Source organism: Pan troglodytes, chromosome 1 (assembly GCF_028858775.2).
Source record: "Pan troglodytes isolate AG18354 chromosome 1, NHGRI_mPanTro3-v2.0_pri, whole genome shotgun sequence".
Lineage (NCBI taxonomy): Eukaryota > Metazoa > Chordata > Mammalia > Primates > Hominidae > Pan > Pan troglodytes.
This window is the reverse complement of record NC_072398.2, coordinates 23915570-23929590: the sequence shown is the minus strand read 5'-3', so window position 1 is coordinate 23929590 and position 14021 is coordinate 23915570. Positions and strand designations below refer to the sequence as shown.

Sequence of the window (14021 nt, the reverse complement as noted above, 5' to 3'; positions counted from 1 at the left end):
AGAGGGCTGACTGTATTTTGTAAAGTGTCCCTCAATTGGGATTTAGCTGATATTTTCTTACGGTTAGATTAAGGCTATGCAATATTGTAGTAATATCATTGAAGTAATGTTATCTCATTCTTGGTACATCATATCAAGAGGCCTGTGATATCAATCTGTCTCATTACTGGTGATATTAACTTTGGTCACTTGGTTAAAGTGGTTTCTGCCACTTGTGGGAACTTTCAGACCATGTACAGACATTAAACTTTCACCTACTGGTTTTTAAAGTTCATTGATAATTTTTGACTGAATTACTACTATATTGTTTACCAAAAGGTAGCTTTCTAACTCCACAACTCCTTCTAAATTTATTTAGTGATGTTCTCCTATACAGGAAGAGCTTTTCTTTCTGCTCCCTCTGTTTATTTATTTCTATCAGTATGGTCTCATGGATTTCTATTTTATTCAAGGATTATAATTGTTTACCGTCATCATTTATTTTGACATTCAATTGTCCCAAATTCAATCAGTAGAACTCTTCATTTTGTTCTTAATTTGTAATTATTTCCAGATTTTTTGCATGAGTATATGATCGCTTTTTGTACTTAGGGGAAAGAAAGCTACTCTTTTAAAATGTAACTGATGGGTCGTGTGCAAATTCTTGCGCAACATGGAAGCTCTTCTGATAATATAGTAAGATCTTCAGTATTAAAATGATTCGTAAGGCCACTTCAAACAGTGAAATGCTATGATTCTAAAAACATGTTGGTTTACATTTTTCACATTAAAATATTTATAAATTTTTTATTTTGCAGTTTTAATAGTCCAGACGTGACAATAGACCCTGAGTTTCGGCTATGGTTAAGCTCAAAATCATACAGTTCTTTTCCAATTCCTATTCTTAAAAAGGGTTTAAAGGTAAGAACAAAGTATAACAGATTTAATATTGACTGAGGAGCCCTGTTTGAATGTAAGTCATCTTACATTCAAAACTCTGAGTTTAAAAGAGAAAGCTAATTCTGATAAATTCTGAAATGCTAAATTTCTGCTTTGTGCTCAGCCCTATACTGGGGATGAGGAAGAACACTAAAGTAGATTCCTACTTACAAGGAATTCACAATTTATATGTTATTTTCTCAAACAAGGATGTTAGACCTCCAATTATTATAAAGCAAAATTTACAATTTGTGTTGTTTTCCTGCCCTTCACTTCTCTAGCATTTCTTATTTCTGCCCTACTTAACCGTTTTATTATTAATTCTCTAGAAAGGGTCTGACAGAAAGCAGGCTAAAACTGTTTACTAAAAAGTCCTCATTAAAGATTATCTGGGACTTCTCATATCCACTATTGAGGCTGAATAAATAGTAAGACAGTCAATTCTATTAGACCAGGGTCCAGTTGACCAAAAGGTGGGGTCCTAACAGCAGAGAAAACTGACCGATGGCATAGGCAGAAGGGGGTACCCAGACTCCCGATCACGTGCACACTACCAGCTTTCACAGAAGTGGGTGGGCATGGAGAAAATCAGGTGGATGAGGCACTTTCCAGATACAGCCCCAATCCAGCCTAAGAAACTTCCTGCCCCACTGCTTCTCAGCTCTGCCCGTCTCCTGTATGTATCTACCCAAACTGACAGTACTGAGCCATTTCCCAACATCCCGGTTCCTGGGGCAGACAGAACAGGGACTGGAGAAACCCACAACTATTAGTCTGAGACTCGAAAGATTCCACTTGTCTCCCAGAGAGCAGCAGACCATGCTCTCAGACAGCCTTTTATCTTTGGTCAGGAGAGGGGAATTGGGGGGTGGAGGTAGTGGGGGTAGGGGAATGAAGGGTGTCAGAGAGGGACAGAAATAGCGCTTCAGGGAATATTTCATCTTAAGTAGTCCATCGCTCCACCTCCACTTTAAGTCTCCATCAGTATTTTAAATGTGGCTATAATTAGTGCATACATAAAACTTTATGGGAGTTTTTCATATGCCATTATTTATACAGACAGAGATGATAATTTTCTTGATATATTAAAAGAGTACCTACAAATAAGTCAGAAAAACATTAACATTCCATACAAAATGGGCAAAGGACACAAGAGGTCAATAAACGTATTTTAAAAATAAATGTTCAGCCTCTAGATATCAGAAAAATACAAATCAAAAACTGCATTAAATTGGCTAAGACTATAACTATGATATAGTTAGTGCTATTAAGGATATAATGAAATAACTACTCTCACATAATGCTGACAAGGTAATATCAGGGAGATATTAATCCAGAAAGGAAGGTAATTTCACAGTATAGAGATAGTGTTTATAAATTTCATACAATTTGATCATGGCCCACTTCTAGGAAAAGGCCAAATAAATTATGATGTATTTGTGTGATAAAATAGTATGCTATCACTAAAAATCAAAATTAACACACACTCTCTCTCTTCTCTCTCTCTCTGCCCTCCTTCCACTCACTTTCCCCTTCAGATATGGTTCTGAAGGCGGACAGACACCTACTTTTAGAGATATGAGAAAGAGTTCTTTTAAGAATCAGTCATAGCAGTCGGGAAACAGTGCTCTAGAAATATGTTCTCATTTCTCCACAATTAGGGCTAAGCAACAATTGCTGGCAACCTGAATTAAAGGATGTTTGAAAGGCAGACATGCCTTGGAAAATAGAGAATATGTCCTCTACTGTGCACAGAGCCATTTGCTCACATTCTAAGGGTGACAGAGTCAGAGAAGCTTGTCTTCCATCTCCTGGAACCACTTACCTTCTCAGGGTGATAAAACTTAGAGCCATTTGCTTACACTCCAGGGGTTGTAAAAACCTAGAGACCTCCTCTTTCCCCCGAGAAGATTTGTTTACATTCCAAAGCAAAAGTCTGTCTCTCTTTCTCTATCTCTGAAAAGAGGAAAGGCTGCTTTGCCAGCCATTCTGTAAGCTCCAAGTTTCATAATTTGAGTCCTCCTCTTATGGTACAAATCCCACTATACACACACAGGACATGGGAATCTGATCCCTGATCCAAAAGTCTCATGTTCATACACACACACACACACACAGACATACACACACACACACACACAGCTCTATGCCATATATACATATATACATACATTTATATATCATATATAGATACCCACACAACTTATGTATGTGTGTTTATATATATAAACTGTGCAAGGAGGGTAACATTTCAGACCCTTCACAATTTCAGACTTAACAGCCACACTCTCAAAAAAGCCCTCCAGTTGATTCCCTCCCCACCTCACCCTCAGTCTCGCATCATTTCCATTATTCTAGTTAAGAAGTCAACCAAACGGACTTTCAATGCAATCAAAGAAATTTTGTAACACACCCAGTTAATTGTTCTCCTTCTGATGGTTCAGTTAGTGCTGAAGCTGCTGTTGATTCAGTTTGTGCTGTTTCCCATGATTTGGGACCCTCTGTATCTGCTACCTCACAGAGGCCATGCAGCCTGGGTCCTGTTACAGCCTCATAACTGCCATTGATACTAAGTTTAGGCTCCCATAACTCTTCATTGTCAAAGTTCCTAAAATCCCAAGCCCTATGCTCTGAGCAAATAAGAGTGCTTTTAATCACAACATTATACTTCCCATTTCAAAATATGAATCGGAACAATAGAAAATCTGGGACAATCCTTTTAGAGACGTTTTTACATGGCAAAAGAATAACGAGATTTTGGATTTGCCAGTGAATCTTGAAAATAGTTACATTCTTGCCCAGTTCTTTTACCAGTGTTGTAGAAAGACAAGTGCCCTGAAGACCAGTGCCTGCATCTGTCCTCACATGCCATTTTACTCACATCTGTTTTCAAGATTGCCGTGGAATCTCCCCAGGGATTGAAAAGTAACTTACTTCAGACATTTGGATGTACTGGGAGTGGAGAGGTAACAGAAGAGATATTTGAAAATCCTGACTGTGGACAATGGTGGAAAAAACTTTTATTTAGCCTATGTTTTTTCAATGCTGTAATCAATGAAAGAAAAAATTACGGAATATTGGGCTGGAATATTGCTTATAAATTTAATTCTTCAGACTTGGGGGTAAGTGTAGTCTCTTCAAAACAAACAACAAATAAGTAACAAAAAGATACAAATTGAGAGCCTACTATGTGCCTACACAAATACTGAGTGTTTTACATGGTGGTAAGAAAATGAACTCTATAACTAGGCAATAAGGGCTAACGTTTAGAAACATGGTCTTTGACGCCAGCTTTTCTGGAATCAATCTGCAGCTCCACCACTTATAGCTGTATAAGTATGTAACCTATTGGGCAAACTAACCTCTCAGAGTCTTAGTTTCCTTGGCCAAAGAAAGCAAACTGAGGGAGACCAAATGTCACTACTGACTCCAGAGGATCATTATGTAATTATAGGCAAACTTGTTAATGTAAGTAAACCACTTAGAAGAGTGCCTGACAGACATAATTTAGTATAAAAATGTTTGTTTGTTGGTACGACTTATTCATTAAAAGCAAGAGAGATTCCATTGACCCATTGTGTGGGGAAAAGTTTAGCTCAGTGGTCTTCCTTTACTATTCTCTATATAGAACCTTCTATTTGTGCTTTATTGCAGGGTGTTTTCTTTATTGCTAAATTAAACACGTGGTAGCATCTGCTTAAGTTTTTCCCGGGTTAATTTTCTTGCAATTGTGCTTCCAGCGTACAACATTACACCCTTGATTACCCATTCATTTATATAATACAACAATTTAAAAAAAAAAAACTTTCTGAGGAAAATCTTGATTCTGCCTCTGGGTATCTATAACCTAGGCCCACTCTAGATGGGTAGCCTTCTATGTCTTCTATATGTTTCCATTAGGCTTTTCAGTTTTGAAAAGAGGCTGTCATACTTACTGCAAGCTCAACTGCCTATCAGACGTAATACTTCTGTACCTAACCAGGAACATAACATAAAACACTGCATTTGGGATATTTATTTAAAAGTATAAGCTCAAGCACGCTTCTGTCAAAGCCTTATTCAAAGCTCAGTCAAAAGGCAGATAATATATTAGGGGGAAATATTTGAACCATATATTAGACATGTTGGTGTCTAATGTAAATAATTGTTATTTTTATTTAAATCAGAAAATGAATTCAAAGAAAATAAAAGTCACCTTTAATAGAAACAGTGTAATGTCTAAATTAACAAAGAAAAAAAGAAAATAAATAACAATTTGATCAAGATATCAAAATAAAAGGGAGAGAAAAAACAAAGCAAAATAAATAATAACGTAAAGCAATATGGAAGGAATGTTATCACTCATTTATTAAGTGTAAATGGACTCATTCTCTCAATAAAAGGCAAGACTATTAAATTGGGTTACAAAACAAAACCCAGAAATGTGCAATTTATAAGAAAAAGTGAAATTAATGAAGAAATTTTGAAACTATCAAGAAAATAAAAAAGAAGAAAGCAGAAATGGCAATATTAATATTAGAATGTAATGACTGAGAGTGCTATATTCTTCAGACAACAGCATATTGTAGCATATATATATATACACAAATATGTATATATACACTGGTATACATGTACATATATATGTATATATGTATATGCAATTATTGTGGGAAATTTCAAAAAACCTCCATCAGGATTGGACAGCTCTAATAAACAAATATAAGACGAATAGAATAATGTAGTCAACAAATTTGATTAACAGATAGATCGAGAGACTAACATCCCTCTAATAAAAAGTACATATTTTTTCAGGTATCCAAGGAACTGTTACACAACTCAGTCATGAGCATGGCCACAAAGAAAAACCTTTAATGATTTTATGGGCCACGTTATCTGAACACAATTTAATATGATAAAAATTTGACCCCTAAAAATCTTAACAACTTGGATATTAAGAAACATAACTCTAGATAACCTTTTATCAAATAGGATATTAAAAGGGAAATCAGCCAGGCTCGGTGGCTCACAGCTGTAATCTCAGCACTTTGGGAGGGTAAGGTGGGCGGATCACCTGAGGTCAGGAGTTCAAGACCAGCCTGGCCAACATGATGAAACCTGCACGGTGGCTCACTCCCATAATCCCAGCACTTTGGGAGGCCGAGGCGGTTGGATCACCTAAGGTCAGGAGTTAGAGACCAGCCTGACCAACGTGGAGTAACCCCATCTCTACTGAAAACAAAAATTAGCCTGGCATGGTGGCACATGCCTATAATCCCAGCTACTCAGGAGGCAGGAGAGTTGCTTGAACCCGGGAGGTGGAGGTTGCAGTGAGCTGAGATCGCAGCACTGCACTCCAGCCTGGGCGACAGAATGAAACTCCGTCTCAAAAACAAAAAACAAACAACAAAAAAAAAAACGGGAAATCACAGCCTGTGCAATATAGAAACCCCTGTCTGTATAAAAAGTAAAAAAAAAAAAAAAATATATATATATATATATATATATATATATAGCCAGGTGGCACGCCTGTACTCCCAGCCACTCGGGAGGCTGAGGCAGGAGGATCACTTGACCCCAGGAGGCTGAGGCTGCAGTAAGCTGTGCTTGGGCCACTGCACTCCAGCCTGGGTGACAGAGCGACACCCTGTCTCAAAAAATAAAAATAAATAAAATCACAAATATCTCAAACACAATGGAAATGAGACTACTTCATACCAAAAATTACAAGACAGAACAAAAGCTATACTTAGGAAAAAAAAAAGACTGGCCTTAAATGTCTCCACTATTAAAGAAAACATACAGGAAATAAATATCCATCTTAAGAAATTAGAAAACAAAAGAAAATAAAAACTAATAAAGGAATTCTTTATTAGCTGGAGTAATAATACAAAAGCTAATATTAATGAAATATACAAAAAACAGTAAAAGGAAAAATACATTTTAAAATTGGATTTTTAAAATTCTTTTCATATGTTTTTTAAAGCTTACAGCTATAAAAATTGGATTTTGATAAGACAAATAAAATTTGGAAATCTAGATGAAGCCAATGATTTCTTAGAAGATATGAATTATCAAAATTGACTCAAAGAGACATGGAAATTTTGGGTAGGCCAATTGCCACAAAAGGCATTGCAAATGACACCAGAATGAGATGGTTTTACAGCTTAATTCACTCTGAACGTTAAGAAACAGATAGTATTAATATTATATATTCTAGACCTTAGTAAAAGATCACAATCTCCCTAGTGTATTTTATGAAACCAGCATAGTTTTAATATGAATACCTGAATAATATACATAAGAACTGTAGATTAATTTCACTCAGGACTTGAGATGTAAAAATTCTACATAAAATATAAATGGATCTCAGCAATGAAACAAAAGAATAATACACTGTAACCAAGTTGGGTTTATTCCAGTAATGCAAGAATGACCCAGTAACTGGAAATTTATAATCCTAATTTATACGATCATCTCAATAGATGTAGAAGAGGCATTTGTTATGAATTTTGGAGCCATTTCTAGTAAAAACCTAAAGTAATTAATAGGATTAAAAGGAACCACTTAAATATGAAAAAGACTATCTAAAAATAACAATGAATGTTATTCCACATAGTCAAACACTGAAATTGTTTCAAATAAAATCAAGAATTAGATAAGGATGCCCATTATCACCACTGTCATTCAACAGTGTCTTAGAATTTCTAGTAAATTCGATGAGATAAGAAAATTATAATAATTCATATTAACATTGTAAAAAGAGAAAAAACTATCTTTTTGTTATTATATAATTGTACGTCTAGAAAACCTAAGATACTAGTAAAACAAAATCTAGTAATTAGAGAATTTCATAAAGTAACTGGATAAAAATGTAACGATGTAAAGATCAATAAAGCCTCCCTGGTAGTAAACACCCGGGAATGGAAGTAGGCAAAACCGTACTTTCACAGCAGTGATGAAAAAATTTAAATACTCAGTAACAAATTTAACAAGAAACATATGGGTCCTAAATAAAGAATAGCATAAATTAGGGAGAAAAGAGTCATAACATTTGTTGAGAGCTTAAAATATTTGGATTGCTTTATCTAAATTATTTAATTCCCACAACAACATTATGAGGTAAGGACACTAATTATCCTCATTTTACAGATAGGGAAATAGAGGCACAGTACACCTAAGAAACTTGCCCAGGTTACATAGGTAATAAGTGGAGGTCCGATTCCACAGTTCGTTTTTTTAATCCTGCCTCCCCTAAATAAATGCATCCATGTTCTTTATGGGAAGGCTTCCCATATCATAACTATCAATTCTTCCAAAATTAATAATCAGATATAATGCAGTTCCAATTAAAATCCTATTAGAGAAGTTTCGGAATTAATAAAATTCATATGGAAGAACAGATGCTGAAGAATAAGCTAGAAATGTACAAAAAAGAAAAATCCTGAAAGGGTCTTCCTTCACCAGATATCAAAACATGGTAAAAATCCACTATACTAAAATCAATATTGTTTGGCAGAGAAGTAGACAATAAACCGGTGGGACATAGTTGAGAGTGCAAAAATCTAAGTTTTTATGAGATTTTAATATTTGACACAGGTAATATTTCAACTGAGGAAAAAGGGATTTTCAAAAAGTAAATGATACTGGCACGACTGGCCATCCAGCTGGAAGAAAATTACTAGTTCCTTTATCTTATATCCTATATAAAAATAAATTCCAGAATGGAATAAAATTTAAATGTATAACAATACAAATAACCAAAATAAATCTAGGAGATTACATGTACAGTCTTGGAGTTGGGAACAAGTAACCCGAATTGAAAACCCAGAACCATAAAAGAAAAGATAGGCATATTTGATTACAAAAAACTTTTATATGGCAAATGGTGGCAAAATAAAGTCAATGGACAAATGCCAGATTTAGGATAATGCAAATGACTGACAGAGAGTTAATATCTGTGACATACAAAGAGCTCTTATCTATTAACAAGAAAAAGACCAACAAGCCAAAGGAAAAACAGGCAGTGTATAGAGGATTGTACTTAAATGACCAACGGACATAGAAAAGATGCTCAAAATAACCAGTACTAGTAGGTGAAATACAAATTAAACTAACAGCAAATGTACCGCCCATGAGACTGGCAAGAATTAAATAAACCAACATTTCCTGTTAGTGGCAGGGATGAGAGAATACTAACAAAAAAATTCCTTCACACACTGTTAGTGTAAATATGAATTCTTACAGCCACTGAACATTGATAGCCGATGTATTGTCCAATTGCGGCACAGTGTGTATGCTAAACTAGCATTTGTGGGGAAAAAAAAAAAAAAGGAAAACAGAAAGAAAGGGGGAGAGGAGGGCCGGGCGCGGTGGCTCACGCCGGTAATCCCAGCACTTTGGGAGGCCGAGGCCGCCAGATCACGAGGTCAGGAGATCGAGACCATGCTGGTTAACACAGTGAAACCCTGTCCGAGCGTGGTGGTGCGCGCCTGTAGTCCCAGCTACTCGGGAGGCTGAGTCAGGAGAATCGCTTGAACCCAGGAGGTGGAGGTTGCAGTGAGCCGAGATCGCGCCACTGCACTCCAGCTGGGCGACAGAGCAAGACTCGGTCAAGAAAGGAAGGAAGGGAGGGAGGGGGATAGGAAGAGGGAGGCGGAGGTGAGAAATAGTTGAAGAGCACAGGGAGGACAGAAAGAAGGGAGAGGAGAAGCGAAGGAAGGAGAGAGAAGAAAAGAAGTCAACCTATGTGCAAATAGAATGTCTCTGTAAGGATACACAAGACTTCTGTCAATGGCGGCCTCAAGGGAGGGGATCTGACGGCTAAAGTAGGGAGTGGAAGAAAACTTACTTCCTCTTGTTTATCTTTTTGCGCTTTTTGAATTCAGTACCACGTGCCTGCTTTGCCTATTCAAACAACAGCAATTAAATAGCTCAATGCCTGTTGAACAATAACAAAAAAGAACTAGTGGATAAAAGTGTATGTCCCAGGGCAGGCACGGTGCCTCATGCCTGTAATCTCAGCACTTTGGGAGGCCAAGGCAGGCGGATCGCTTGAGCCCAGGAGTTCCAGACCAGCCTGGGCAACATGAGGAAAGCCCATCTCTACAAAAAAATACAAAAATTAGCCAGACAGGGAGGCTGAGGAAAAAAGCTGAGGTGGGAGGATCGCCTTAGCTGGAGAGGTCAAGGATGCAGTTAGCCAAGATCACACCACTGCACTCCAGCCTGGGCAACAGAGACCCTGTCTCAAAAAAAAAGGTGTATGTCCCAATATTTGTGTCTTACTATATATATATATATATACACTATTCTAGTAAATATAAACTATTCTAGTAAGACAAATGAAATATATATAATAATATATATATTTGTCTTTATATATATATATATATATATATATTTTTTTTTTTTTTTTTTTTGTGAGCTGGAGTCTCACTCTGTCACCCAGGCTAGAGTACAGCAGCCTGATCTCAGCTCACTGCGATCCCCGCACCCTGGGTTCAAGTTATTCTCCTGCCTCAGCCTCCCAATAGCTGAGATTACAGGCACATGCCACCATGCCCGGCTAATTTTTGTATTTTTAGTAGAGATGGGGTTTCACCATGTTGGTCAGGCTGGTCTCGAACCCCTGACCTCAAATGATCTGCCCGCCTTGGCCTCCCAAAGTGCTGGGATTACAGGCGTGAGCCACTGCACCTGGCCTATTTCTATATATTTTTTAAAGAGAAAATATATGTAGCTGTTTGAGAGTTGATTTTATGTTAAAAAGTCAGAGTGAGTAAGCTGGAAACACATACTGAAATAATAAAGACTCATGGGTTTTCTAAAGGTTGCCATTAAGGTGTTGGAAAATTCCCTGAGAGGACAGCCCAGCATTTCGTGGCAAGCACTGCGCTACCTGATTGGAGAAGTGATTTACGGCGGCCGAGTGATTGATAATTGGGACAAGCGATGCTTGAAGACCCTACTCTACAAATTTTGTAATCCTGAAGTGCTGAAAGATGACTTCAGTTTCTCCAGTGATGGGGTAGGAAAAGAATCAATCTTCTTGCATTTCTCAATAATTTTAAAGTAAACATTGTTGCATTATTTAAAATACATATTTAAATAAATTTTGATGTTCATTTTTAAAGGCTTTTAGTAGCTTTCAGTATTATGGAAGTAATTTACCCATGACTCTATTAAACACAATATTATGCAGGGCAGTAAACAAAAAGAATGATTTAAAAATCGTTCATGTCCTCCGAGAACGTAGAGTGTAAGATGCAAAGCACAAGGAAGCTAACATTTATAAATCAACGATTCCATGCCAGTCACTTGATATATGTTTCTCATTTAATGCTCAAAATAACCATGGGGAATAGATGCTGTTATCAGTTTCCACAAATCCCACATCTCTTGTTCTTTATCCCCTCTTCTCCCCCTCAGTTTCTATCCTCTATCCAAGCATTCACATTTGTGGAGCAGAAAACTCCATATTAGACACCAGCAGCTGTGTGTGCCTGTTGAGTGGCTGCTAGCAGAGGAAAGAATCCTACAGACCTCTGACCTTAGACTGTAGAGGGTTGGACTTGACATAAACTTTGATGGGTGGGAATTTGGATAAGAGAGGTGAATGGAAGATGAAAAGGAAGACGACAGCTGTGGGTGATCATTGTGAGCTGAGAGTGGGCCTGGTATCATCAAGAGAAAGAGAGGTCATATCCAGGTTGTCTGTCTGGGGTCTTGAGGATATGGATAGATAAACAAAATAGTAAAAATATTTTAGGGAGATTCATTTGTAAGGCATCTATAGAATGGATAGCAATGGTCTATGTTGATGACCCTGAGTCAATAAGAAGGCATTAAATTATATCCTTTATGCACTATTTGCTAAGGCAGAAAAAGCTATGAGGGCTTTTGTTTTTTTAAGATTTCCATCAAAAAACAACAACAACAACAACTGTCTTAAGGCCGGGTGCGGTGGCTCATGCCTGTAATCCCAGCACTTTGGGAAACTGAGGCAGGTGGACCACTTGAAGCCAAGAGTTTGAGAGCAGCCTGGCCAACATGGTGAAACCCTCATCTCTACTGAAAATACAAAAATTAGCCAGGCATGATGGTGTGCACCTGTAGTCCCAGCTACTCAAGAGGCTGAGGCCCGAGAATCACCCAAACCCAGGAGGTGGAGATTTCAGTGAGCCGAGATCACACCACTGCATTCCATCCTGGGCAACAGAGCAAGATCCTATCTGAAAAAGAAGGAAAAAAAACTGTTTAAAATAACATTTTAGTTAAATTTAGGGTTCTTTGGCCAAATGTGGTGGCTCATGCCTATAATCCTAGCACTTTGGGAGGCCGAGGAGAGTAGATCACTTGAAGTCAGGAGTTCGAGACCAGCCTGGCCAACATGATGAGACCTTATCTGTACTAAGAATACAAAAATTAGCCAGCCATGGTGGCTCATGCCTGTAGTCCTAGCTACATGGGAGGCTGAGGCATGAGAATCACTTGAACCCGGGAAGCAGAGGTTGAAGTGAACCGAGATCATGCCAGTGCACTCCAGCCTGGGCGACAGAGCAAGACTCCATCTCAAAAAAGAAAAAAAAGTTTAGGGTATTTTAAATTGCCCAAAGAATACAATGTGCATGGTTTTGTACAGAGTATTACATTAAGTATGCACTAAGAGAATAAGGTATACTGTAACATACAGCATACAATTGCATTGGCAGAATTATATCAGATGACAGAAGGGTATTCTGAAATTTGTATTTCAATTGTTCAGTTGCTTTAAAACACTAGGAATGTTATGACAGTTCCAGCTTGCCAGCTCTTCCTGTTTTTTGTTATAATCTTGCTTCTTCTGCAGGTAATTTTTTTTATCAGTGACTGTTATTTGATTTTTCCCTCTGACCTTCATTAATTCTTCAACATTTTCCTTAATGATATCAAGAAAGCCACCATCACCCACTTTCCTGACCATATGAATAATGCATTTCTCTTCTTGGTCAGTGGTCAATTATTCTTAAGATCATTCTCACATTCCTTCTATAGGTTTCACTAAAATAAAATGATTTGTTCAAGCCTTATTGCATTCATTATCTATGGGTGGTCAGAATCACCCTCACCTTTAAAGCATTTTTTTTTTCTTTCTCTCTTTTCCCAAAAAGAAAGTTATACATGCATATCATATGCACATTACAATACGGTAGTCCCAAATGTTGCTTTTGACAGTGTCTATAATATACCACATGCAAATAAGAAAGCCTTCGGTATAAAATTTCATGGGAAAATATTGTCTTCAAGCATTACTGAAAGTAGGTATCTTACTCTGGCAAAAACCAACAAAGTGTTCAGAAGTAGCAGGATTGAAGAAAAAAGCTAACAAAATGGTTAAATTTTCAGATATGTCAGCCAGTTCCAGGATCTGCAAGCATAAAGGACTACATACACATTATCCAGTCCTTACCTGATGATGACCCTCCCGAGGTCTTAGGAATACACCCAGAGGCCATCAGGAGCTGCTGGGAGACCCAGGGTGAAAAGTTTATTGAAAATCTGATTGCCATGCAACCAAAAACTACCACTGCCAACCTCATGATCAGGTAAGAACTCGCTAGGAAAAATTGTTGGTCAAAAATTATCAGGCTGGGTCTGGCAGCTCATGCCTGTAATCCCAGCACCTTGGGAGGCTGAGGTGGACAGATTGCTTGAGCTCAGGAGTTCGAGACCACCCTGAGCAACATGGTGAAACCCTGTCTCTACAAATAATACAAAAATTAGCTGAGTGTAGTGGTGAGCACCTGTAGTCCCAGTAACTTGCGAGGCTGAGACCCTGTCTAAAAAAAAAAATTCATTTGAAGAGATATATAGAAAAGTGTAGTCTACACGGTAAAGAAACTAAATTCTACTTCAATGAGTTCCTTATGTATTTAAGTTCTAATTTTTCAATTTGTACGTCTAACAAATTTTAACACTTTTAAAAGATATTTGAATGTTTGACCCCATTTATAAGCTTAAACATTTTCAAATATATTAATATTCATTATAAAGTTAATGTACTTCAATTTGTCTTCCAGACCTTCTCAAATCTTTGAGTAACTTTTATAAATCTAATAATCAAATAAATATGGTGAATCTTA

At 37.3% G+C, this 14021-nt stretch overlaps 1 protein-coding gene across 1 annotated transcript in view; it reads left to right on the top strand.

The window, feature by feature from the left end:
* Positions 1 to 14021, top strand: part of DNAH14 (dynein axonemal heavy chain 14) — a 458298-nt gene that overhangs the window by 422936 nt on the left and 21341 nt on the right. The window contains exons 76-79 of the mRNA XM_054659353.2: positions 798 to 900; positions 3813 to 4040; positions 10730 to 10927; positions 13285 to 13484. Of these exons, the coding sequence (XP_054515328.1) occupies positions 798 to 900; positions 3813 to 4040; positions 10730 to 10927; positions 13285 to 13484 (729 nt within the window). The remainder of the gene's footprint in view (positions 1 to 797; positions 901 to 3812; positions 4041 to 10729; positions 10928 to 13284; positions 13485 to 14021) is intronic.